Below are 24,359 nucleotides of genomic sequence, written 5' to 3' on the forward strand. Positions count from 1 at the left end.
GGAATTCTCTGCCACAGAAGGTAGTTGAGGCCAGTTCATTGGCTATATTTAAGAGGGAGTTAGATGTGTCCTTTGTGGCTAAAGGGATTGGGGGTATGGTGAGAAGGCAGGTACAGGATACTGAGTTGGATGATCAGCCATGATCATATTGAATGGTGGTGCAGGCTCGAAGGGCCGAATGGCCTCCTCCTGCACCTATTGTCTATGTTTCTATGTTTCTATGTAAGCAAATGTTTTTGCAGGGCATGGAATGCAAACATTGCTTACAGGAGGCAAATGCCAATGATGATGTTGATCAGAACTAGAAAAGCTCAATGTTGAATGAAGACTTTTAACTTAAAGGTCCCAGACACAGCAATATTTCCCATTCACTGCTGGGATGTTTTCCCCCGAATTTACTGCTGGTTGTGTGATTTTTTTTAAACACACAATTGAGCACTTTGTTTGAATGTTTCATTTTTTTTTATAAACTTTAACATGCATGGTCCCCAGTCAAAATTTGTCAGCTGATGGTTCACGTAAAATTGGTGTTACCTGGACTAGAGGGCCACCCCCCGACTGCACCTGGAGCAATGCTGGGCTGTGATTAACTCGTGTCTGTCCTCACGCCACCCACCCACCTGTCCAGTCTCGTCTCGTCGGCAGTGTGTGTACAGGGGAGAGTCGCAGCGGCTGTTCCACGATGGTGAGAGGAGTGATCCCGCGGTTCACGACCACATGTGCTCGCATTTCCCGGGCAGCGAGACAGCGCAACCCTGGAAAAATGCGTGTGCTGGGTGGGTGGGTGGACTGAGAGTGAGCGGTTGACAAGATGTTGGAGAATCTCTCTCGGTGGCACTGTGGATATTGCTGATTTAAAGCCACATTCTCAGGAACGACGGCGACTGAATTGGACTAGTTCTTGGGTTAAATATGTTATTACATCTACAGGTCTTTCCGATAGAATGATACAATTCTGTACAAATGCAATGGAACATTTTTAAGGAATAAAATGTAAAGGATTTGGAATGAGGGGCCACTCCACAAGGATTTGGAGCACACTTAGGAATCCATAGAGGGAAGTTGGATGAATCCTTGGAGGGGAGGGAATTCTAAAGAGGGGATGATTTGGCTAGGGCTTTTGTGTTGAAGCATCGAAGGCTGATGTGTATAAAATCGGCAGAGGCATAGGTAGGTGATTAGCCACATTATTTAACCCATGGCTAAACTAGATGGCATATATTTTAGGTGAGAGGGAATAGATTTGAAAGGTACCGGAAGGTAATTTCTTCACATAGAGGGTGGTTGCATATATGGAAAGAGCTGCCAGAGGAAATGTTAGCAGTGGATGCAACTGCAATATTTAAAGTACTCTTCGATAGTACATGGATAAGTAAAGATTTGTGTGTGTGGGGGGTGGGGGGGATATGGGCCCAACATAGACAAATGGGATTAGTTTGATTAAACAACTTGGTCAGCATAGACATGTCACTGTGCTGTATTAGTCTATAATAGTCTCCTCTTATTTTCAGCCTATTGGGAGAAGTGCTAAATTGGTGCGTTTTATGGATCACAGGATGCGCTGTGTTCTTCAGGACAGCCGTGTTTTCATTGGAACTTTAAAAGCTTTCGACCGGCATATGAACTTGATTCTTTGTGACTGTGATGAATTCAGGACGTTGAAGTATGTATGCTTACAATTTCACAATTTGAAAAAAATAGGTTTATGTTTTGACCTTGGTCTCTGTCGCTTGTAAACTGACTTTCATTATCCTGTTCATGAAATCACCGCCACTTCTGTGGATATCGCTGGATTTTATCATGTCACAGGAATAGGTGGGATTTGTGGATGTCCCAAAAACTGGTGGAGGTGTTTATTAATACATTAACATATTCATTTCCCAATTCAATTCAATTTCAATTAAAAAACTTTATTGGCATGATAAAAAAATACGTCGTTATATTGCCAAAGTATAAAACATGACATACATATTTAAAATGCATAAGTATAAATACAAGTATACAGTGCATGGATAGATATGTCCCTGTACATAAACTCGCAATAGACCTATAGCCCTTTATTGATTGCTACACGTTCTTGTAGCTGTAAGCAGTACAACACAATAGCAAGTTTAGCAATTCAATATTAATTTCTTGGTGTCAGTTAATGTCAATTAGTGTGTGCGTACATATGTGCATGTTGGTCATTCACCGCTCAGGTTATGGCATGTGTTACGTATCAATCAACCTTTATTGTCTGTTTCTTGCAAGATGACAATAAAGGTTGATTGATTGATTGATTGATTGTGCACCAAGATGGGCCGTATTTCCTTCGCCAAGGATTATTCTTAGTTTTGATGTATCATCTAGTTCTTTAAAATCACGGGTTGCCACACTGAGTTTGTCAAAGTATGTTTTCCTTCTTTTATCAAATTTTTTGCATTTTAGGAGGAAGTGCACCTCTGTTTCAACCTCATCTGTCGAACAGTGGCCACATATTCTGTTTTCTGTTGGTTGCCAGAATCTCTTCTGTCTTCCTTTTTCAACTGCCAAATAGTGGTCACTTTCCTTGCCTCTGTACTTTGCTGCTTACCTTTGTAATACGTGGCTAGCAGAGCCCTGTCAGTATCTTATCACTTAACATATCGTCGGTCCCATTATAATCCCGGTTTTCCCAGACTTTTCATTTACACCTTCAGTAACGTTACCTTTGTTGCATGCTAAACCCAAAAGACGGTCTTAGCATCTGTTGACAATATAATCATTGTCCAGTTATCTCGACACATGTGGCAATCAAAGCCCGCCAGCTGGTATCTGCTATTAGAGTGGAAACAGCCCTTCCGTCCAACTCTCCCACACCGGCCAACAATGTCCCAGCTACACTAGTCCCACTTGCCTGCACTTGGTCCATATCACTCCAAACCTGTCCTATCCATGTACCTGTCTAACTGTTTCTTAAACAATGTGATAGTCCCAGCCACAACTACATCCTCTGGCAGCTTGTTCCATACACCCACCACCCTTTGTGTGAAAAGGTTACCCCTCGGATTCCTGTTAAATCTTTTCCCCTTCACCTGGAACCTATGTCCTCTAGTCCTCGATTCCCCTATTCGGGGCAAAAGACTCTGTGCATCTACCTGATCTATTCCTCTCATGATTTTGTATATCTTTATAAGATCACCCCTCATCCTCCTGCGATCCATGGAATTGAGACCCAGCCGACTCAACCTCTCCCTATAGCTCACACCCTCTAATCCTGGCAACATCCTCGTTAATCTTTTCTGAACCCTTTCAAGCTTGACAATATCTTTCCTATAACATGGTGCCCAGAACTGAACATACTATTCTAAATGCAGTCTCACCAATGTCGTATACAACTGTAACATGACCTCCCAACTTCTATACTCAATACTCTGACTGATGGCCAATGTGCCAAAAGCCTCTTTGACCACATTATCTATCTGTGACTCGAACTTCAAGGAACCATGCACCTGTACTCCTAGATCCCTCTGCTCTACAATACTTCCCAGAGGCCTACCATTCACTGTGTAGGTCCTGCCCTTGTTCAATATCAAAAAATGCAACCCCTCGCAATTCTCTGTATTAAATTCCATCAACAATTTCTCCGCCCACCTGGCCAATCGATCCAGATCCTGCTGCAATCTTTCACAACCATCTTCACTATCTGCAAAACCACTAACTTATGTATCATCAGCAAACTTGCTAATCTTGCCCTGTATGTTCTCATCCAAATCATTGATGTAGATGACAAACAGTAACGGGCCCAGCACCGAATCCTGAGGCATACCACTAGTCACAGGCTTCCAGTCTGAGAAACAACCTTCCACCATCACCCTCTGCTTCCTTCCATGGAGCCAATTTGCTATCCATTCAGCTATCTCTCCTTGGATCCCATGCGATCTAACCTTCCAGAGCAGCTTACCATGCGGAACCTTGTCGAACACCTTACTGAATTCCATGTACACAACATCTACAGCTATTTCCTCATCAACTTTTTTGGTCATGTCTTCAAAAATCAATCGGATTAATGAGGCACGACCTCCCTCGTCCAAAACTACACCGATTATGCCTAATCACGAGGTTAATTCCCGGGACTGTCATATGTTGATAGATTGGAACAGCTGGGCTTGTACACTCTGGAGTTTAGAAGGATGAGAGGGTTACTGATTGTGGATGATCAGCCATGATCACAGTGAATGGTGGTGCTGGCTCGAAGGGCTGAATGGCCTACTCGTGCGCCTATTGTCTATTATCAGCCCTAGCCCATCCAAATGCCTGTATATCCCATCCATCAGAATACTCTCCAGTAACTTACCAACTACAACTCACTGGCCTATAATTCCCAGCATTTTCCCCGCAGCCCTTCTTGAAAAGAGGTACAACATTTGCCACCCTCCAGCCCTCTGGCTCCTCTCCTGTATGTAACGACAACTTGTAAATTTCAACCAGGGTTCCCGCAATTTCCTCTAGTTTCCCACAATGTCCTTGTATGTATCAGATCATGCCCTGGAGATTTGTCTACCTTCAAACACGACAGTACCTTCAGTACAGGCACGTGCCGTGAGTAATTAGTTAGGGTAGGCAGAGTCTTTTAAAAATCTCGAAAACTGCGCATGCGCAGATTGTTCTCACAACTTTTATCAAGTAATTTGTCTTCAATAGGTCCTATCTCTTAATAAAGTATTTAAAAATATATAGCTCTAAGAAATTTACTTACCATATTATTTGTATACAAAACCCATTTGTCTCTTTGTTTCCTGTTGTACCAAGCTGTTTTAAATGTTCTCATTATTTTTGTTCCTTTGCGCTGTTGAAGTTCTTTAAGTTCCGGCGTTGGTCTGACATTTTAAATTATTTTGGTCTTTTCCTCGTAAGTTTGCTTCGAGAAACTCTTCAGGTAATCACTATCCATCTTGTAAATACCCGCCATGAAACTTGCGCATGCGCAGTAGGCTGATGCGCAGTGCGCAGCGCAGCACATGCACGCAGCACATGCACGCAGTCCACGGTGTAAAGGCAGAATTTCAGCTGCCTTTACGGACCGTTACCATTGGAAATATCGTCGACGGCACGTGAGTAGCACACACATCCGCGTTTTAAATGTACTGCGGATGAAAGGCACGGGAGAATTAAGCCTCCCTAGGAGATCGATCTAGGTCAATTTCCCAATACTAGATCCAGCGTTGCCCTCTCACATGTGGGAGCCTCCACATCCTGTTTAAGAAAACTCTACTGAACACTTTTGAGGAATTGCACCCCATCTGAACCCTTCATGCCATGATTTTCCCAGTCTATATTGGGAAAGTTAAAATCCCCTACTACAACAACCTTGTTTGACCTGCAGCTGTCTGCAATCTCCTGGCACATTTGTTCTTCTAATTCCCATTGACTATTCGGGGGTCTGTAGTTCACCCCCAACAAGGTGATCATTCCTTTCTTGTTCCTCAGCTCCACACATGTCCTCACGAGACGAACTATCCGTAATGTCACCTCTGAACACAGCCGCGACATTCTCCTTAACCAACAATGCAACCCCCCGCTCCCCTTTTCCCCCTCACCTCTGTCTCTCCTGAAGCTCCAGTGCCCTGGAACATTGAATTGCCAGTCCTGCCACTAATTGGAGGGACTATGTATAAACACTGCTGTAATTTCTACATGGTGAAACCAAAATGTATAAAAATGACCTTTATTAAAATCTGACACTGTGCACTTTAACCACATGTGATTTTCTTTTTTCTATTACAAATTTAAAATTGTGAAGTACAGAGGCAAATAAATAAATGATGGGTCTTTGTCCCAAACATTATATAACTTTAGAATTGTGATCACAGCCTTTGACAGTGACACTCCTTGTGCAAATAAAATAAGCCCACTGCTGATGGCTAATCAAGTCGTCCACAAAGAGGGGTCTCGACCCGAAACGTCACCCATTCCTTCCCTCCAGAGATGCTGCCTGGCCCGCTGAGTTACTCCAGCATTTTGTTTCTATCTTCAATCTTATTGAAGGGCTTTACTTCCACATTAAAAGTAAAGAAGTGTGTGAGTTAAGAATATATTCTCCATGTAATTCCTTTTCAGCTACTTAATATCAAACATTGGATTTTTTGCGTGTGTGTACAATTAAATGCTCCTTAATTTAAAGGTTGTGAATTAAATTTTGTTATTGCATTTTTCTTCCTATCTAATGACTGGATTGGTGTAGATCAAAGAATTCCAAGAAGGGAGAACGGGAAGAAAAAAGGTCGCTTGGACTTGTGTTGCTTCGAGGAGAGACACTTGTAACAATGACTGTGGAAGGGCCTCCTGTGAGAGAGGTAAGTGTAGTTTATAGGTTTTTTTTTTCAATCCCTTCAATTAGATCTTTTGCAAGAAAAAAAACCTAGAAGCTTTTTCTATAAATGGGTGTTTTTTCCTAGTTGTTTTTTCTTTAAATAACCTGAATGATATAATTAGCAAAGAAATAGATGTCAGTGAGTTTTCTGTGTGAAACAAGACCTTGGTTGAAACCTTGATAGAGTAATAGATGTTTTGGACGATGCAAGCCTTTGGTCCTCAGCATGAAGTCCAATCCTTGGCCACGTGCATCATTCCAATCTTTTGCATCCAACTGAAATTATACTGGTTTTTCATAATCATGATGTCATATTTGATCCAATGACAACCATCAATCAGGCCTTAATTTTTACTGGGGAAGATAGAAAGTGCTGGTGTAACTCAGTGGGTCAGGCAGCATCTCTGCAGATCATCAATAAGTAATGTTTCGAGTTGGGACTCTTTCATTCACTCACTTATTTGTAATGTCATTCAATTGTCATGATTGTAATATCTATAAATTCCTTTCCCAACGTTATCTGTAATTCTACCTCTTTATTTCTTAATTAATCTCTGGCCAAATTATTGATAATTTCCCTTGATAACTCGTAGAAACAAAGAACTGCAGATGCTGATTTATACCAAAGACAGACAAAATGTGCTGGAGTAACGTCGCGGGTCAGGGCAGCATCTCTTGAGAAAAAGGATAGCTTTCCCTTTTCTCCAAAGATGCTGCCTGACCTGATGTGTTACTCCAGCACTTTGAGTCTATCCCCAGGCAACTCATTATGTGGCTTACTGCAGGGCTGCCAACTTTGGGTGCGAGTTGGGAGTGAGGCCAAGCCCGAGGGAGCATAGTGACCGAGGGGGGGTTGGAGAGGACACCCCCCTACAATGGTACTGAGCTTTGCACAATTTCAAGCTGAAAAATGCATATCTGGTGCATAGACTGGATAGACTCGGCTTGAACTCGCTAGAATTAAGAAGATTGAGGGGGGATCTTATAGAAACTTACAAAATTCTTAAGGGGTTGGACAGGCTAGATGCAGGAAGATTGTTCCCGATGTTGGGGAAGTCCAGAACAAGGGGTCACAGTTTAAGAATAAAGGGGAAATCTTTTAGGACCGAGATGAGAATGTTTTTTTTCACACAGGGTGGTGAATCTCTGGAATTCTCTGCCACAGAAGGTAGTTGAGGCCAGTTCATTGGCTGTATTTAAGAGGGAGTTAGATGTGGTCCTTGTGGCTAAGGGGATCGGGCGGTATGGAGAGAAGGCAGGTACAGGATACTGAGTTGGATGATCAGCCATGATCATATTGAATGGTGGTGCAGGCTCGAAGGGCCGAATGGCCTACTCCTGCACCTATTTTCTATGTTTCTATACTGTAGCGAGTCTTTTAACTTGCACTTGAATGCAATAATTATGCTTTAAATTGGATTAGCTATGAATAAGGTTAGGCTAAATTACATTCCTAAATACATTCCACAGTAGAGTCAGGCTCTGATCAACAGGTGTAACACATGAATGATCTCAGTGTATGCATGTATGGAAATCAGATTATAATAAAGCACTTGGCCAATGTTGACCAACCTGGGTCTCACTGCACAACTGGTACTACTCCTGACCCTGACTCCAGTTACATACCTTCTCTCATTCCTGACCCCAAGTCCAGCCTTACACATGGCCCCCTATTCAACCCTGATCATAGCTGCTTACCTGCTTAGGTTCCCAGTGCTGAACATTCCCATTGTCCCAGCTTTGACTGCACACCTAGTACTATTCCAGACCTTGACTCTGGATGCACACTTGGCCTTGCTCCTAGTCCCTCTGCACTAACAATATATCTGGCCCACACAAAGCCCCATATCCGACCCCCTGGACTTAAACTATTGCGTTCGAGTCCACAGGTGCTTATCTAATGCGGTAATCATTTATGGGCACTTCATGAACCAAATTTTGTATAACAAAATCTGCTACATCCAGTGGCTTCCTTGTTATCTAACATGCCAGTTACTTTGTCAAAGAAGTCATCAATTGGTTGAACACAATTTCTCATCCATAAAATTATACTCGTTCAGCTGTATAGTATTCTGTTACAATTTCCTTCATTTTCCGAACAAAACTCCTGAAGTCATTTTCACCCCCAATATTTTCAGTATTTTGCTGTCTTCCTCTGTCTCAGTTGGGACTTTTCCAAAATGTAATGTCCAATAACAATATATATATATTAAAGCAATAATATTCTATTTAATGTGATCTTGAGAGTACATCATATTTTCTGTGGTATTCATAACACAACAATGATAAAAATATCTTTGTTTTGATTGCACCTACCAGCATGCATACATTATTATGTTTCAGTTAATATGTACCGAGGGAAATTTTTGTTGCAATGCTCCCTATTCCCAATTACTTTTACACTGAAGTGATTGAAATCCAAGTGAAATTTAAATGGCATCAGAAAAATAAAACCTCTGGAATGGATGATATTCATTATGTGGTTGGTCGGAGTCAGTTTCAGCACAATTACCATATTAAACTTTTAATCTTCAGATGTCCTGGTTCAAGCTAAAACTAAAGCCAAATAATAACCTCCTCATACATTCCCCTGCAAGTATCTGTCACTCCCTTAAAGATGCCCTTCTTTGAACAAGCTCTTAAACATCGCATCTGAATCAGTTTCCATCTGATTACCCTCCTTGAGGATGTTCATCTGTGTGTTCAATTAATAAAACAATGAGATTGGGGACATTTCTATTCAACACGTCAAAGAAATTTGGGGGGGGGGGGTGGGGGGGGCAGTTAGAAATAGTCAGTGAGGAAAACAAACGTTATAGTTGAGTGGCAAATGACAATAGTGCTACCTTCCCAATATTTCACTGAAGGAAATAATGGGTTACCGGGGCTGTATGTTGTGACCGACATCCTGACACCTTGCAAGTCATTTTAATATTACACTTATCCCATCCCCTTGGATATTATAGATTTATAATTTAAGGTTTTGTCAACTAATTACAAATCAGGCTAATTACAAATAAATAACATTAGCCAACTCCGAAACACGAAGTGCTGAGCATTGGGATCGGACATCATGGACAACTGACCTCAGTTGCACGCTCACATCTGGTAGTGCTCTCTGTCTGAACCAGGGGCCGCGGAGCGTTTTTGAAAGTGGGGGGGGGGGGGGGGGGGCTGAGCGATCACTGACCTTGGGGGTACCCGGTAAAGGAGTGGAGCGACTGGGCTTTATTCTTTGGAGCGCAGAAGGTTAAGGGGGGACTTGATAGAGGTCTTTAAAATGATGAGAGGGATAGACAGAGTTGACGTGGATAAGCTTTTCCCACTGAGAGTAGGGAAGCTTCAAACAAGGGGACATGACTTGAGAATTAAGGGACAGAAGTTTAGGGGTAACATAAGGGGGAACTTCTTTACTCAGAGAGTGGTGGCTGTGTGGAATGAGCTTCCAGTGAAGGTGGTGGAGGCAGGTTTGTTTTTATCATTTAAAAATAAATTGGATAGTTGTATGGACGGGAAAGGAATGGAGGGTTATGGTCTGAGCGCAGGTATATGGGACTAGGGGAGAATACGTGTTCGGCACGGACTAGAAGGGTCGAGATGGCCTGTTTCCGTGCTGTAATTGTTATATGGTTATATGGTTAGGGGTGGGAGGGGTTGCCCCCCCTCCCATGGTAGGGACGTTTTGAAATTTGATGTATTAAAATCATGTTTTAGTGCATTGTAGAAGCATAATTTCAATGTTTTTTGTTTGATTTTTAAGAGGTAACTTTTTCCACACAAAGGGTGGTGGGTGTATGGAACAAGCTGCCAGAGGAGGTAGTTGAGGCAGGGACTATCCCAACATATAAGAAGCAGTTGACTGATACATGGTTAGGACAGTTTTAGAGGGATATGGACCAAAAGCAGGTAGTGTAGCTGGGACATGTTGGCAGGTGTGTTCAAGTTGCACCGAAGGGCCTGTTTTCACACTGTATCACTCTATGACTACGTTATACCTCCACCATGCAAGAATGCTTCAAAATCAAGTGGCCTCCCAGCCCCACCCCCCCCCCCCCCCCCCCCCCCAGCCCCACCCCCTCCCCCAGTTCCGGGCCCCATGTGAACACCTCTTTCCTGCCGCTTGCTTGTGTCACCCGCTTCCCGCAAATCCTTAAATTCCATCTGCCGCCAGGAGCAGGACATGGCCTTACTTGTTGCGCCGGGTGACATTCATTCACTGCCCGGTCTGTGTCTTTCAATGTAAATGTGCATGTGGACATGGTTTGGACGTGTGTGATGGTTCGGTCAAATGAGAGTAACAGAGAATAAGAATGCTGCTATCTTGTCAACAGACGCACGCACACAAGCAGTTGGTATTAATTTTGAAATTCTTGTTGATCACAGAATCTCTCACGACAGAGCGTGAGAAATTCTGTGATGAGCGTGAGAATTGGGCGAAATACGTGAGTCTCACGCTCAGTGCATGAGAGTTGGCAGCTCTGTCACTGAAATTTCAGTTAGTAATACTCTGATGAAATGTTTGGAAGTTTTGCTAATTCACAAGTCTATATATGTGATCTTTGTTTTCAATGCTTATTCGCAGGTTGGCATTTCCAGAGTTGCAGTTCGTGGTCCTGGTGTTGGCAGAGCAGCATTGAGAGGAATACCTGTCAGTATATCAATGATCCAGATACCTACAGGTCTAGCTGGACCAGTAAGGGGGGTTGGCGGTCCCTCACAAGAGGTAAGAGTAAAACGTGACAATAACCGTATTACATATTCGTCCAAAGATAGACACAAAAAGCTAGAGTAACTCAGCGGGACAGGCAGCATCTCTGGAGAGAAGGAATGGGTGACGTTTCGGGTCAAGAAGCCTTCAGTGGTTACGGATAAGGGAAACTAGAGATATAGATGGTGATGTGGAGAAATAAAGAACAATGAAAGATATGCAAAAAAGTAACGGTGATAAAGGCAACGAGCCATTGTAATCCGTTTGTAGGGTCAAAATGGGTGGGGGAAGGGTAGAGAGAGGGAGAATGCCGGGGCTACGTGAATAAAGTGAAATCAATATTCATACCACTAGGCTGTATGCTGCCCAAATTAAATATGAGATGCTGATCCTCTAATTTGATCAACTAGTCAGATGGCGACTGAGTTCGTGGATCTGTTGCAAGTTCTAACCAGCCACTGAATTCAAAAACAGAAGAAGTTTCAGGAATTATATCCTCCACTGCTGGATTTCATGGAGAGCAGAGTGACCGATATCTGTCAGCAAGTTGGAGACTTCTCTGCATGTGTCAAAGTCCTGAACTTCCTTGTGTTCACCACCCAGATAGGTGCAGGTTGCTCAGAGAATCATAGAGTGTGGAAACAAATCCCTCGGTCCAACTTCCCCACACCGACCAACATGTTCCAGCCACACTAGTTCAACCTGTCTGTGTTTGGCCCATATGCCTCTAAACCTTTCTTATCCATGTATCTGTCTAATTGTTCCTTAAAAGTTGCAATAGCCCCTGCCTCAGCTATGTCCTCAATCCATACACTCTACTTGCTCTGTTACATGTCAGACAGGGTATTTCCAAAATAGCCCAGGAGTGTAGGTGCAATTTAGTTTTGTCTGATCCCCAAAAGGTGCAGTCATAAAATCAATTGCCAATTGTAAACATACACATCTTTCTGTGTACTGCAATCATAACTCTTTTGCGTACACTGAAACTGAATTTCACTTCTTCATCTGAACTAATTCTATACTTGACATATAATTCACACCTTGGCAATCCACTCCAAAATTAGACACACAGCTGGAGTAACCCAGCGGGACAGGCAGCATCTCTGGAGAGAAGGAATGGGTGACGTTTCGGGTCGAGACCCTTCTTCAGATTTGCTAGTCTGTTTTTCAATGAAAACCCGATTTGTGAGCAGGAAGATAGACACAAAATGCTGGAGTAACTTGGGGGGTCAAGCAGCGTCTCTGGAGAAAAGGTATACCCATATAACAATTACAGCACAGAAACAGGCCATCTCGGCCCTTCTAGTCCGTGCCGAACACTTACTCTCACCTAGTCCCATCTGCCTGCACTCAGACCATAACCCTCCATTCCATTCCTGTCCATACACCTATCCAATTTATTTTTAAATGATCAAATCGAACCTGCCTCCACCACTTCCACTGGAAGCTCATTCCACACAGCTACCACTCTGAGTAAAGAAGTTCCCCCTCGTGTTACCCCTAAACTTTTGTCCCTTAATTCTCAAATCATGTCCCCTTGTTTGAATCTTCCCTACTCTCAATGGAAAAAGCTTATCCACGTCAACTCTGTCTATCCCTCTCATCATTTTAAAGGCCTCTATCAAGTCCCCCCCCCCCCCCCCCCCCCCCCCCCCCCCCCCCCCCCCCCCCCCCCCACCCCTTTAACCTTCTGCGCTCCAAAGAATAGGTAACATTTCGGGTCAGAACCCTTGTTGAGGGAAGAAATGAGCAAGAAACATAGAAACATAGAAATTAGGCGCAGGAGTAGGCCATTCGGCCCTTCGAGCCTGCACCGCCATTCAATATGATCATGGCTGATCATCCAACTCAGTATCCCGTACCTGCCTTCTCTCCATACCCTCTGATCCCCTTAGCCACAAGGGCCACATCTAACTCCCTCTTAAATATAGCCAATGAACTGGCCTCGACTACCCTCTGTGGCAGGGAGTTCCAGAGATTCACCACTCTCTGTGTGAAAAATGTTCTTCTCATCTCGGTTTTAAAGGATTTCCCCCTTATCCTTAAGCTGTGACCCCTTGTCCTGGACTTCCCCAACATCGGGAGCAATCTTCCTGCATCTAGCCTGTCCAACCCCTTAAGAATTTTGTAAGTTCTTGGAAGGAAATGGAAGGTGTATTTATATGTTTGTATAAGGAATGAGCGAGAAATGCTTTGTAATATTAGGCACAACTTTCAAAATAAGTAGAAATGTATAATACAGCTGTGGCTTACAAAGCCAAATTATGATGATAAATCATACAATGAACACACTATAATGTGGAAGAAGGAGATGGTTTAAACAGAAGATAGACTCAAATTGATGGTGTAACTCAGCGGGACAGGCAGCATCTCTGGAGAGAAGGAATGGGTGACGTTTCGGGTCGAGACCATTCTTCAATGCCTGGTCTGTACCAACTGTGTCAAATGGTAAGGGTTTGAGCCTTGCTCCAGCATAGCGTAGGACAATTGTATTCACTGCAGCAAATATCAGGATGAGGTATGTCATATGTAAGATGATACTACAGGTGTATTGATATGTTAATTTGAAGCACACACATAGTGATCAAATGGCAGATGTGTATAGATTTGGATTTCATCTCTGGTGACTATTTGGAAAATGTTTAGTTTAGTTTATTTATGGTCACGTGTACTGAGGTACAGTGAACAGCCTTTGTCACGGGGTAACCAGCTAGCGGAAAGACAATACATAATTACCTCGAGCCGTTCACAGTGTATGGATACATGATAGAAACATAGAAACATCCAAAATAGGTGCAGGAGGAGGCCATTTGGCCCTTCGAGCAAGCACCGCCATTCATTGTGATCATCCACAATCAGTACCCCGTGCCTGCCTTCTCCCCATATCCCTTGATTCCGCTAGCCCCCTAGAGCTCTATCTAACTCTCTTTTAAATTCATCCAGTGAATTGGCCTCCACTGCCCTCTGTGGCAGAGAATTCCATAAATTCACAACTCTCTTGGTGAAATCTCTCATTTTTAAAAGGCCTCCCCTTTATTCTTAGACTGTGCCCCCTGGTTCAGGACTCCCTCAACATTGGGAACATTATTCCTGCATCTAGCTCATCCAGTTATTTTATAACTTTATATGTTACCCTCTCATCCTTCTAAATGTGATAAGGGAATAACATTTTGTGCAAGGTAAAGCCAGCAATGTCCCATCAAAGATAGTCCAAGGTTCCCCAAAGGTAGATAGTAGTTCAGGACTGATCTCTGGTTATGTTAGGATGGTTCAGTTGCCTGATAACCGCTGGGTTAATTCCCAGGATTCACCATGTTAATTCCCGGGATGGTGGGACTGACATATGATGAAAGAATGGGTGTTGAAAGAATGGGTTGACTGGGCTTGTATTCACTGGAATTTCAGAAGGATGAGAGGCTATCTTACAGAGATGCGTAAAATTCTTTAAAAGTGTGTCACAGATTAAGAATAAAGGGTAGGCCATTTAGGACTGAGATGAGGAAAAACTTTTTCACCTAGAGAGTTGTGAATCTGTGGAATTCTCTGCCACAGAAGGCAGTGGAGGCCAATTTACTGGATGTTTCCATGAGAGAGTTAGATTTTGCTCTTGGGGCTAAAGGAATTGAGGGATATGGGGAAAAAGCAGGAACGGGGTACTGATTTTAGATGGTCAGCCATGATCATATTGAATGTCGGTGTTGGCTCGAAGGGCCGAATGGCCTACTCCTGCACCTTTTTCTATGTTTCTATGGGAAGAACCTGTCACTAGGAGAGGGGAGAAGAGGAAATGGCCAGGGTACGACTTATCCTTGGTTATGCTGCTGTCCTTGCCAAGGCAGCGTGATGTATGAATGGAGGAAACTGAAGAGAGGTTGGTTTGTGTGATGGTCTGGGCTGCATCCGCAATTCTCTGCTATTACTTGGATGGAGCTGTTCCCAAACCAACATGTGATGTATCCTGGTGTATCCAGATATGTACGGCACATCTGTAGAAGTTGGTGAGGGTTGTTATGGACATGCCGAACTTCCTCAGCCTTCTTAGGAAGTAGAGGTTTTGGTGTGTTATGTCAGCTGTGGTTCAAGTCTTTGTCTCAAAGTCAGAAGTCTATTGAATTTTGTTGTTAAAAACCAAGGGTGGATTTGGTGATTGCTTGTGGACACAAGGTTTTCGGATAAAATGCTAAATTGAGACCCCAATCTGGTACCTATCGTATTTGGATGGGAAGTTTTCATGCTACTATTTTGGAGAGTGGGGAAGTTGTCACTAGTATCACTATTGCTCATTCAACAATGCCATTATCTTATTGCAGTTTGTGAATCAACCCTATGTATAAATGGCACACATTGTAGCAATGACTTTGAAAGGAACCCATTGATTGTAGCTCGTTAATTATTTACGATTGTGAATGGCAGTGTACAGTCTCTGTCTAAAAGCCTGTCTTCTGGGAACAATTTAATATTTGTGCCGACATTGATACGTTGTTCTCTGTGTTAGGTCATTCTTCTTGAAGTAAGTTCTTGGGTGATTCTGTAGCTTTATTGCCTTGTGTTTGTTTATTGTTTCAGGTAATGACACCTCGGGCTGGAGAATGTGGAGGTGTACCTGCTCCTAGTTTTTCTGCTGCCCCTCAACCCCACATACTAATGAGAGGGGTCCCACCTCTTGTGAATCTTGTGGAAGCAAGAGCAGGTGGGTACATGAGTATTTACCTGTCACATATGTGATGCACAAGGCACCAATATCAGTTTCTGGGCTTGATTGAAGGTGCATTGTGAATAACTATGTTTTCACCATATTTACAGATTCAGAGGTGGAACACATAATTGTCTTATTGCAGACTCTGCCTGATCTCCATGTTGACAAAAGGAAATAGTGATGCTGGAATCTTGCACAGAACACAAAGTGATGGCATAACTCTGTGGTTCAGGCAATATCTCTGGGTATAATCAGGAAATATCTATGGGCACATGATGTTTTAGGTCAGAACCCTTTTCCAGCCCAAAGAAGGATTCTGACCTGAAAGGTTACCAATCCAAGTCCTCCTGAGATGCAGCCTAGCATCAAGTTCAGAACAATGTTACCAAGTTTATTTGATCACCTATAACATAGAAACATAGACATAGAAAATAGGTGCAGGAGGAGGCCATTCGGCCCTTCGAGCCAGCACCGTCATTGATTGTGATCATGGCTGATCATCCCCTATCAATAACCCGTGCCTGCCTTCTCCCCATATCCCTTGACTCCACTAGCCCCTAGAGCTCTATCTAACTCTCTCTTAAATCCATCCAGTGACTTGGCCTCCACTGCCCTCTGTGGCAGGGAATTCCATAAATTCACAACTCTCTGGGTGAAAAAGTTTTTTCTCACCTCAGTCTTAAATCACCTCCCTTTATTCTAAGACTGTGGCCCCTGGTTCTGGACTCGCCCAACATTGGGAACATTTTTCCTGCATCTAGCTTGACCAGTCCTTTTATAATTTTATATGTTTCTATAAGATCTCCCCCTCATCCTTATAAACTCCAGTGAATACAAGCCTAGTCTTTTCAATCTTTCCTCGTATGACAGTCCCGCCATCCCAGGGATCAATCTCGTGAACCTACGCTGCACTGCTTCAATTACAAGGATGTCCTTCCTCAAATTCCACAACTATAACTTGTTCAATAATAGCCAGTTTGAGTTTCACCTGGACTACTTGGTTTCAGACCCTAGTCCAAACATGGATCAAACTGATATATTCCAGAGGTGAATTGAGAATGACTACCCTTCGTGTCAAATTAGTATTTGACCCAGTGTAACATCGAGCTGGCCTGGAAAAGCTGAACTTAATGAGAAATGAAGCAAAATCACTCCAGTGATTAGAATTGTACCTTGAAGAAATACAGCGTGGTTGGGGCAGTATTGAATATAGAAAAGGGAATATCTCTGATGGGATGCTGGGGATAAGCTGTTGAAAAAAATTGGTGATGAGTTAAATACTGGTTAAATAGAGAGAGAGAGAGAGAACATTAATTATGTAAAATCTGTGCAATGAGGATGGTTAGAGAGAGGGTGGAATCTACATGGAATTAATTGGAGCTGGGGACATCTACTATGGAATGAGATTTATAAATCCATAAATGAAAGGAGCAGAATTGGGCCATTCAGCTCATCAAGTCTACTAAGCCATTCAGTCATGGCTGATCTATCCCTCCTAACCCCAATCGCCTGTCTTCTCCCCCATAACCCCTGAAACACATACTAATTAAGAATCTATCTACCTATCTTTGCCTGAAACGTATCCATTGAATTGGCTTCCGCACCCTTGTGTGGCAATGAATTCCACAGATTGATCAGCCACTGACTAAAGACATTCTCCTTCCTAAAGCAATGTCCTTTTATTCTGAGGCTATGATCTCTGGTCCTAGACTCTCCCACCAGTGGAAACATCCTCTCTACATCTACTCTAGCAAAGCCTTCCCCCCCCCCCCCCCCCCATCCTTTTAAGCTCCAGCAAGAAGAGCCCCGGCACTGTCAAATGCTCATCATATGTTAACCCACTTATTCCATATAACCATATAACCCGTCACCTGTCCCGTCTCATTTCCTAACAGGAGGTCCAACACCACCCCTTCTTTAGGAGGTACCTCTATGTATTGCTGCAAAACGCTATCCTGCACACATTTTACAAACTCCAAACCATCCAGCCCATTTACAGAATGTGTTTCCCAGTATATGTGTGGAGAATTGAAATCTCCCACAATCACTACCTTGTGCTTACTACTAATATCTGCTATCTCCTTACATATTTGCTCTTCCAATTCTCACTCCCCATCATTCCTGGGATCATTCTCGTAAACTTCCTCGAGACCATCTCCAGCGCCAGCACATCCATTGTCAGATATGGGGCCCAAAACATCTCTCAATACTCCAAATGCGGTCTAACCAGCGCCTTGTAAAACCTCAGCGTTGCACCCCTGTTTTTGTATTCTAGTCCTCTCGAGATAAATACACCTTCCTAAAAACAAGGGAAAGAAAACACAGAGGTTGAACTACAAGATTGGTGATTTTTATTCCTAGCTGTGAGTTGGACAGCGATCGAAAATCAAAAAATCAAGTTGCTATAAATCTGAAATAAAAACTAACTGCTGAAAATATCAGCAGGTCAGGTGGCATTTATGAAAAGAAAAATAGTTTGTTTCAGATCGAGTTCCCTTTGTCAGAATCCAGGTATATACATCTGTCCCATTTGTGATGTTCATCCTTGCTTTCTATTTCCTTACTCGTCTTTGATAAGGTGTTCATCTACACTCACTTCCACAGTGTGCACTCGCGCGCTCTTTCCTTCACAGATTTCCCCACCTTTTCTATAGCTTTAAACCCGTCCCACGGTGCGAGTTCATTCAAGAGCTCTCCCGAGTTAAAAAAAAATCAAATTCATGGTAAGCACGGAGAATGAACGGGGGCGTCTCTTACCGGCTCGTAACCCTAGCGGCAGCTACACGGGAAGACTCGCTAATGGCAGGTAAGCACGGGAAGACTTGTGAAGATTTTTCAACACGTTGAAAAATGTCCACGAGAGCCCCGAGTACCGACGACTGGCCATTACCGTAAATCTCCGAGTTCGAATCAGGGCAAACTGGGGAGAATTCATGGAATGAACTCGTACCGTGGGACAGGGCTATTACACTATTTTTCACTTTCTCAGTTCTGACGAAGGGTCTTCAATCCAGAATGTTAATTGTTTCTCTTTCCATAGATGCTGCCTGACATGCTGAGTATTTTCAACATTTTCCATTTGTATTTTGATCATCAGTATCATTTTTTAATTACTAATTATCTTCAACTGCTTTTCCAACCATTCACAACAGCTTAATCAATGACCTTCCTTTCATCAAACGATCTGAAGTGAAACGTTTACTGATGTGTGTACAATGTTCAACTCCTTTCACAAATGAATCAGTCCGTTCAGTTTAGTTTATTGTCACGTTTACCGAGGTACAGTGAAAAGCTTTTGTTGCGTGCTAACCAGTCAGCAGAAAGACAATACACATAGAAACATAGAAAATAGGTGCAGGAGTAGGCCATTCGGCCCTTCGAGCCTGCACCGCCATTCAATATGATCATGGCTGATCATCCAACTCAGTATCCTGTACCTGCCTTCTCTCCATACCCTCTGATCCCTTTAGCCACAAGGGCCACATCTAACTCCCTCTTAAATATAGCCAATGAACTGGCCTCAACTACCTTCTGTGGCAGAGAGTTCCAGAGATTCACCACTCTGTGTGAAAAATGTTTTTCTCATCTCGGTCCTAAAAGATTCCCCCTTTATCCTTAAACTGTGACCCCTTGTCCTGGACTTCACCACCATCGGGAACAATCTTCCTGCATCTAGCCTGTCCAACCCCTTAAGAATTTTGTAAGTTTCTATACGACCCCCCCTCAATCTTCTAAGTTCTTCTCTCAATACTCCAAATGCAGTCTAACCAGCACTCTTCTAAATACACAATTGCAATCGATCCATTTACAGTGTGTAGATACATGATAAGGGAATAATGTTTACCAACAGGGGGCGCTGACCTGTGCGCGGCTGCCCAGCCTGCAGCTGTCTGTCTTTTCATCTTTTTTTTTTTTTAGTTAGTTAAAGTGTTTTTGTTTCTGGAGTTCTAGACTTTTTTATGTGGGGGGTGGGGGGGGGGAAGGGGGAAACTACCTTTCAGGGTCCCTACCTGGTCGGAGAGGCAGCTTTTCTCCGGGCTGCAGTTTCGACCCGTCCTCGCGGCCTACCAGCGGGCCTGGAGCGGCGTTTCCTGTCGGGCACTGCCCAGAACCACGGCTTCGGCAGCGGCACAGCGCTAGAGCGCTATCGTGGAGCGGGCGATGCCTTGCCTGGGTCGCCGCGCTGGAGCTCCGGTGAGCTGAAGACCGCAGAGTAAAACATCACGGAGCTGCGGGTTTGAGGAGCGGCCAGCTGCGGGCGGCGGCGCCGAACATTACACCGGGAGCCTGGGATCTCTCGATGAGATTGCCAGTAGTGGAGCTCCAACCGGCGCGGCTTTGTTGGCTTCGGAAGCTGCCGCCTCCAGTACGGAAGCAGCCGTTCCAGGTGTCCCAAGCCGCTGCGAGGATTCTCCCGACGCCGGAGCAACATCACCCGGCGAGAACGGCCTGGAACATCGGGCCTCCGTAGAGGCAACTGTGGAGGCCTCAATGAGCCCGACTATGGGTGAACTGGGGTTGGGGACTGGACTTTGTGCCTTCCCTCATAATGGGAACCATTGTGGGGGGATGTTCTTTATGTTTAAATCTCTTATTAATGTTATGTCTGTATTCTTTCTTTATGTGCTGCACTGGCAAGAAGCATTTCACTACACCTAGGTGTATGTGACTAATAAATAACCTTTGAACCTTTGAACCTTTGAACCTTTCAACCTTTAGTGCAAGGTAAAGCCAGCAAAGACCGATCAAGGATAGTCTGTGAGTCACCAATGAGGTGGATAGTATTTCGGCACTGCTCTCTGGTTGTGGTGGGATTATTCAGTTGCCTGAGAACAGCTGAGAAGAAACTATCCCTGAATTTGGAGGTGTGCGTATTCACACTTCTATTCCCATGCAGCAAGACTAAGACAGTATCAGGCATGGGTTCATGTGGCCAATACCTTTGTGCCATAAACATAAGAAAATTAGAAAGAGGAGTAGCATTAGAGGCCAACTGGACCCTCAGGCCTCCTCCTTTATAATAAACGCATGGCTGATGCATTCTTGGCCTCATCACCACATACGGTGCCAAGCAATGACCATCTCCAATTTTAATTTCTGCATTGGAACATCAACTACTTTCGCCATAGAGGCAATGGTTCTATAAAAGGTAAACAAACCTATAAATAAAAGGTTTGAAAGTAACATAGATCACGCTGTTTGCCTGGTAGCATACGTACCTACATGTCAGTTTTGAACTTTTTGTGACATTATGTAAAAAGCAAAACATGAAATATAGACTATTAATGATCAATGACCAATCCTTCACGCTGCAGGCTTTCTGGGACTGCCACCTCCTGGCTTGAGATTTCCATCTGGACTCTCAATGGGGATGCCTTCAGCCAGAGGAGTTCCCATGGGAATGCTGCCAGGAATTAGACCACCAATGTTGCCCAGGATGAGAGGTAAGTATCAAAATAGTATTGTACCTTGGGTTATGTGGGTCTCTCCTGAATATCTTGTTTGTTCTGAAGAGTTTGGAGGAGCTTCATTTTGATTCCACTGATATGGTTTGCTGTTTGTTAGCATCCCTTTCCTCAGTAAATTGTGCACATTTTTTCTACTCGTTTCACTATTTGTCCCAGACTTAGTTTTGTTTAGAGGTACAGTGTGGAAACAGGCCCTTCGGCCCACCGAATCCATGCCGACCCATACTCTAGCACTATCCTACGCGCAATCTTTATCGAAGCCAATTAACCTACAAATCTAGACGCCTTTGGAGTGTGGGAGGAAACCAGTACATAGAAAATAGGTGCAGGAGTAGGCCATTCGGCCCTTCGAGCCTGCACCACCATTCAATATGATCATGGCTGATCACCCAACTCGGTATCCTGTACCTGCCTTCTCTCCATACCCCCTGATCCCTTTAGCCATAAGGGCCACATCTAACTCCCTCTTAAATATAGCCAATGAACTGGCCTCAACTATTTTCTGTGGCAGAGAATTCCAGAGATTCACCACTCTCTGTGTAAAAATTGTTTTTCTCATCTCGGTCCTAAAAGATTTCCCTTATCCTTAAACTGTGACCCCTTGTTCTGGACTTCTCCAACATCGAGAATAATCTTCCTGCATCTAGCCTGCCCAAACCCTTAAGAATTTTGTAAGTTTCTATAAGATCCCCCCCTCAATCTTCTACACCTAGGGAAAACCCATGCGGCCACGGGGGGAATGTCCAAACTCGGTATAGACAGCACCCGTAGTCAGGATCGACTTGGGTCTCTGGCGCTATAAGGCAGCAACTCTACCGCTGCACAACCATGCGGCCTTCATGTTGGTGAACAAGGAAAGCACATTCAATGTAAGTAACTACTCTCCCTTGTGTGTGTGACCCCTTTCCTATCAAAACCAACTTTGCCAGTTGAAAGAAGTGACATCGTTCTTTGGTATGATATACTACTCTTCCAGTTCCTTTCTCCAGTCTTTGAATGTGTTTTTATCTTTGAAATTAGCACCCCCGTGCCTGCATCTCTCCAAATGTAACCCTTCAGGATTACATTTCTGAAATGGTCCCAAGTTACAAATGTTTTTCTAAATAACTTCTGGATATTCCTTCTGGCATTCTTGTGTTGAATTCAGATGTTTTTTGGTTTTCTTGATTGAGCGCTGATCCTGGTGTTATAGCACAGATACTTTGTGTTTTAATTGTAATTTAACTTCCATGTTACAGATCAATTGTGGTTCTTGTTTTGTTTCACTCTTGATTAACCATTTATGCTGCATCACTTAAGGTAGATGAAATGCATGAAATATTTTATTTTGCTGTTCTACTTATCCAAACTTCTAAATTGTTCTTTAGAAAGCAGAAAATATATAGATGCTGCTACTTGTATTGTTACTGTGTTTTATATTGCATGGCTGTATTCACATAGGTCTATTGGTTTATCCCCAAGGTTTCCCTGGATCACGAACAAATCCTCCAAGGCCTTAGAAGAAGGGATGAGGGACTTTTTGAACATTTACTCAACTGTGAACTGAACAGTTCATGGAATTAAGTTATTTTCGTTTACCTGTTACTTATGTGAGCTGGAGATTTTCCAAATGGGAAAAATCACCTGTCGACAAAGATGTTTCCCATCAAGGAGAGACCTTCCCTTTTTGTCCTCTGGTTCAAACATCCATGATTTTTAAATCAGTTTAGATTGATCAACAGCAGATTTCTGACAATATTTGGCCAAAATGTAATTTTTGTTGTTTCATGGACTATCAGAACATACCATTCTCTGCATTACAATAGTATTAATTCTTGCTAATATAAAACTCATCAAATTTTGAATTTTTTTTTTTTGAAACATGCCGTATATTGACAGTAAAAGAAACAAGAGTAGTGGTGTTCATTTAAACCGCATGCTTTGTCAGACTGCTAGAATGGAACAGTTAAATTCGGGATCACCAAAGCTTTTATGAAACTTTGGCTATGATGTTGAAGGGTCAAGTTTCAATTTAATACCATTCTAAAGTACAAACCTGAAAGATACAAAGTTCCACTTCCAAACTGTTGGCATCTCTATAGAATGGCAAGAACACTTGAATTGGTTTCAATGTATCTTGGTTAAATTGAAGTTCTTGTTCTCAGTTTCTGATTGTATCTTCAGTGGAATTAAATGACTACTCAATTTCTCTCTGTAACTGTTACATTTTCAATAAAGTGGCATTGACTAAGGAAATGTTAATGCCTTAGAATAGTAAGATTAAACGAGAACTTACCAGTTTGAAGTTTGATCTGCATTTTATGAGGAGGAATGTTGAGGGAATACGTGAAGAACCCGCTTACGACGCATGCGTGTCATCCTTCAAAGCAGCGGTGTGAGGTCACAGAAACACTATAATGACCTAATATAGTAAGATTATCAAAGAGATACCAGTTTAAGATATGACTAATCGAGGGTGGGAGCGGAGGGCACGTATTCCCTCAACGTTCCTCCTCATAAAATACAGATCAAACTTCAAACTGGTAAATTCTCGTTTAATCTTACTATTTTACTTCGGAGTCACGTGAGTGACTACGTGAAGACTTCAAAGCTCTGTGACCTCATGCCGTGGAACGAGTCCATGCTTCACAACTGCCTTGGTTGTGGGGAGAATGATGTTAACATCATTAAACATAATACGATATTGAAACCCAACTGTAAAATATTCATTCCAATTATTGCCCCTATTTATGCGGTGAATTATATGCAGAACTTAAAATTGTTTCTGCAATTCTTCCAGGTTCAATAACTGGTTTGTTATAAAGTCGTTGGATAGTTTCCTCCGTTGACCATTCTACTGTCTTGGGGTTTTGTCCATTGGTACATCCAGCTTCATAGCTGCCAATGTAGCTGCAGCCCTGATGGAGTAAGATTTAATTTCTCCTTAGAGTCCACTCCAGCCTTTGTCAGGACTAGCTTAGCCATTTAGAGATGATCTGGCTGTCACTGTTTTGAGTGGCTATTAGTAGCTGATAAACGTGACATTTCTTCCCTCTGATGATCTAGCATACTTCATGTATGATAGTAAATGAGTTATAATACAGCAACGACCATCTGTCGTATAGGCTCTGTACTTTGTTTTTAGGCCTGCTGACCCCTGTCTGTTCGGTTTGACCC

At 43.1% G+C, this 24,359-nt stretch overlaps 1 protein-coding gene across 1 annotated transcript; it reads left to right on the forward strand.

The window, feature by feature from the left end:
• The first annotated feature begins 682 nt into the window (after nt 1-682).
• LOC116985452 (small nuclear ribonucleoprotein-associated protein B-like) lies at nt 683-22,702 on the forward strand. Its single transcript, XM_033040245.1, has 7 exons — nt 683-776; nt 1,495-1,663; nt 6,203-6,314; nt 10,914-11,054; nt 15,606-15,729; nt 21,051-21,179; nt 22,644-22,702. The coding sequence occupies exons 1-7, from the start codon at nt 683-685 to the stop codon at nt 22,700-22,702; spliced, it is 828 nt and encodes a 275-aa protein (XP_032896136.1).
• Nucleotides 22,703-24,359: the final 1,657 nt, after the last annotated feature.

This window comes from Amblyraja radiata, chromosome 2, assembly GCF_010909765.2.
Source record: "Amblyraja radiata isolate CabotCenter1 chromosome 2, sAmbRad1.1.pri, whole genome shotgun sequence".
Classification (NCBI taxonomy): Eukaryota; Metazoa; Chordata; class Chondrichthyes; order Rajiformes; family Rajidae; genus Amblyraja; species Amblyraja radiata.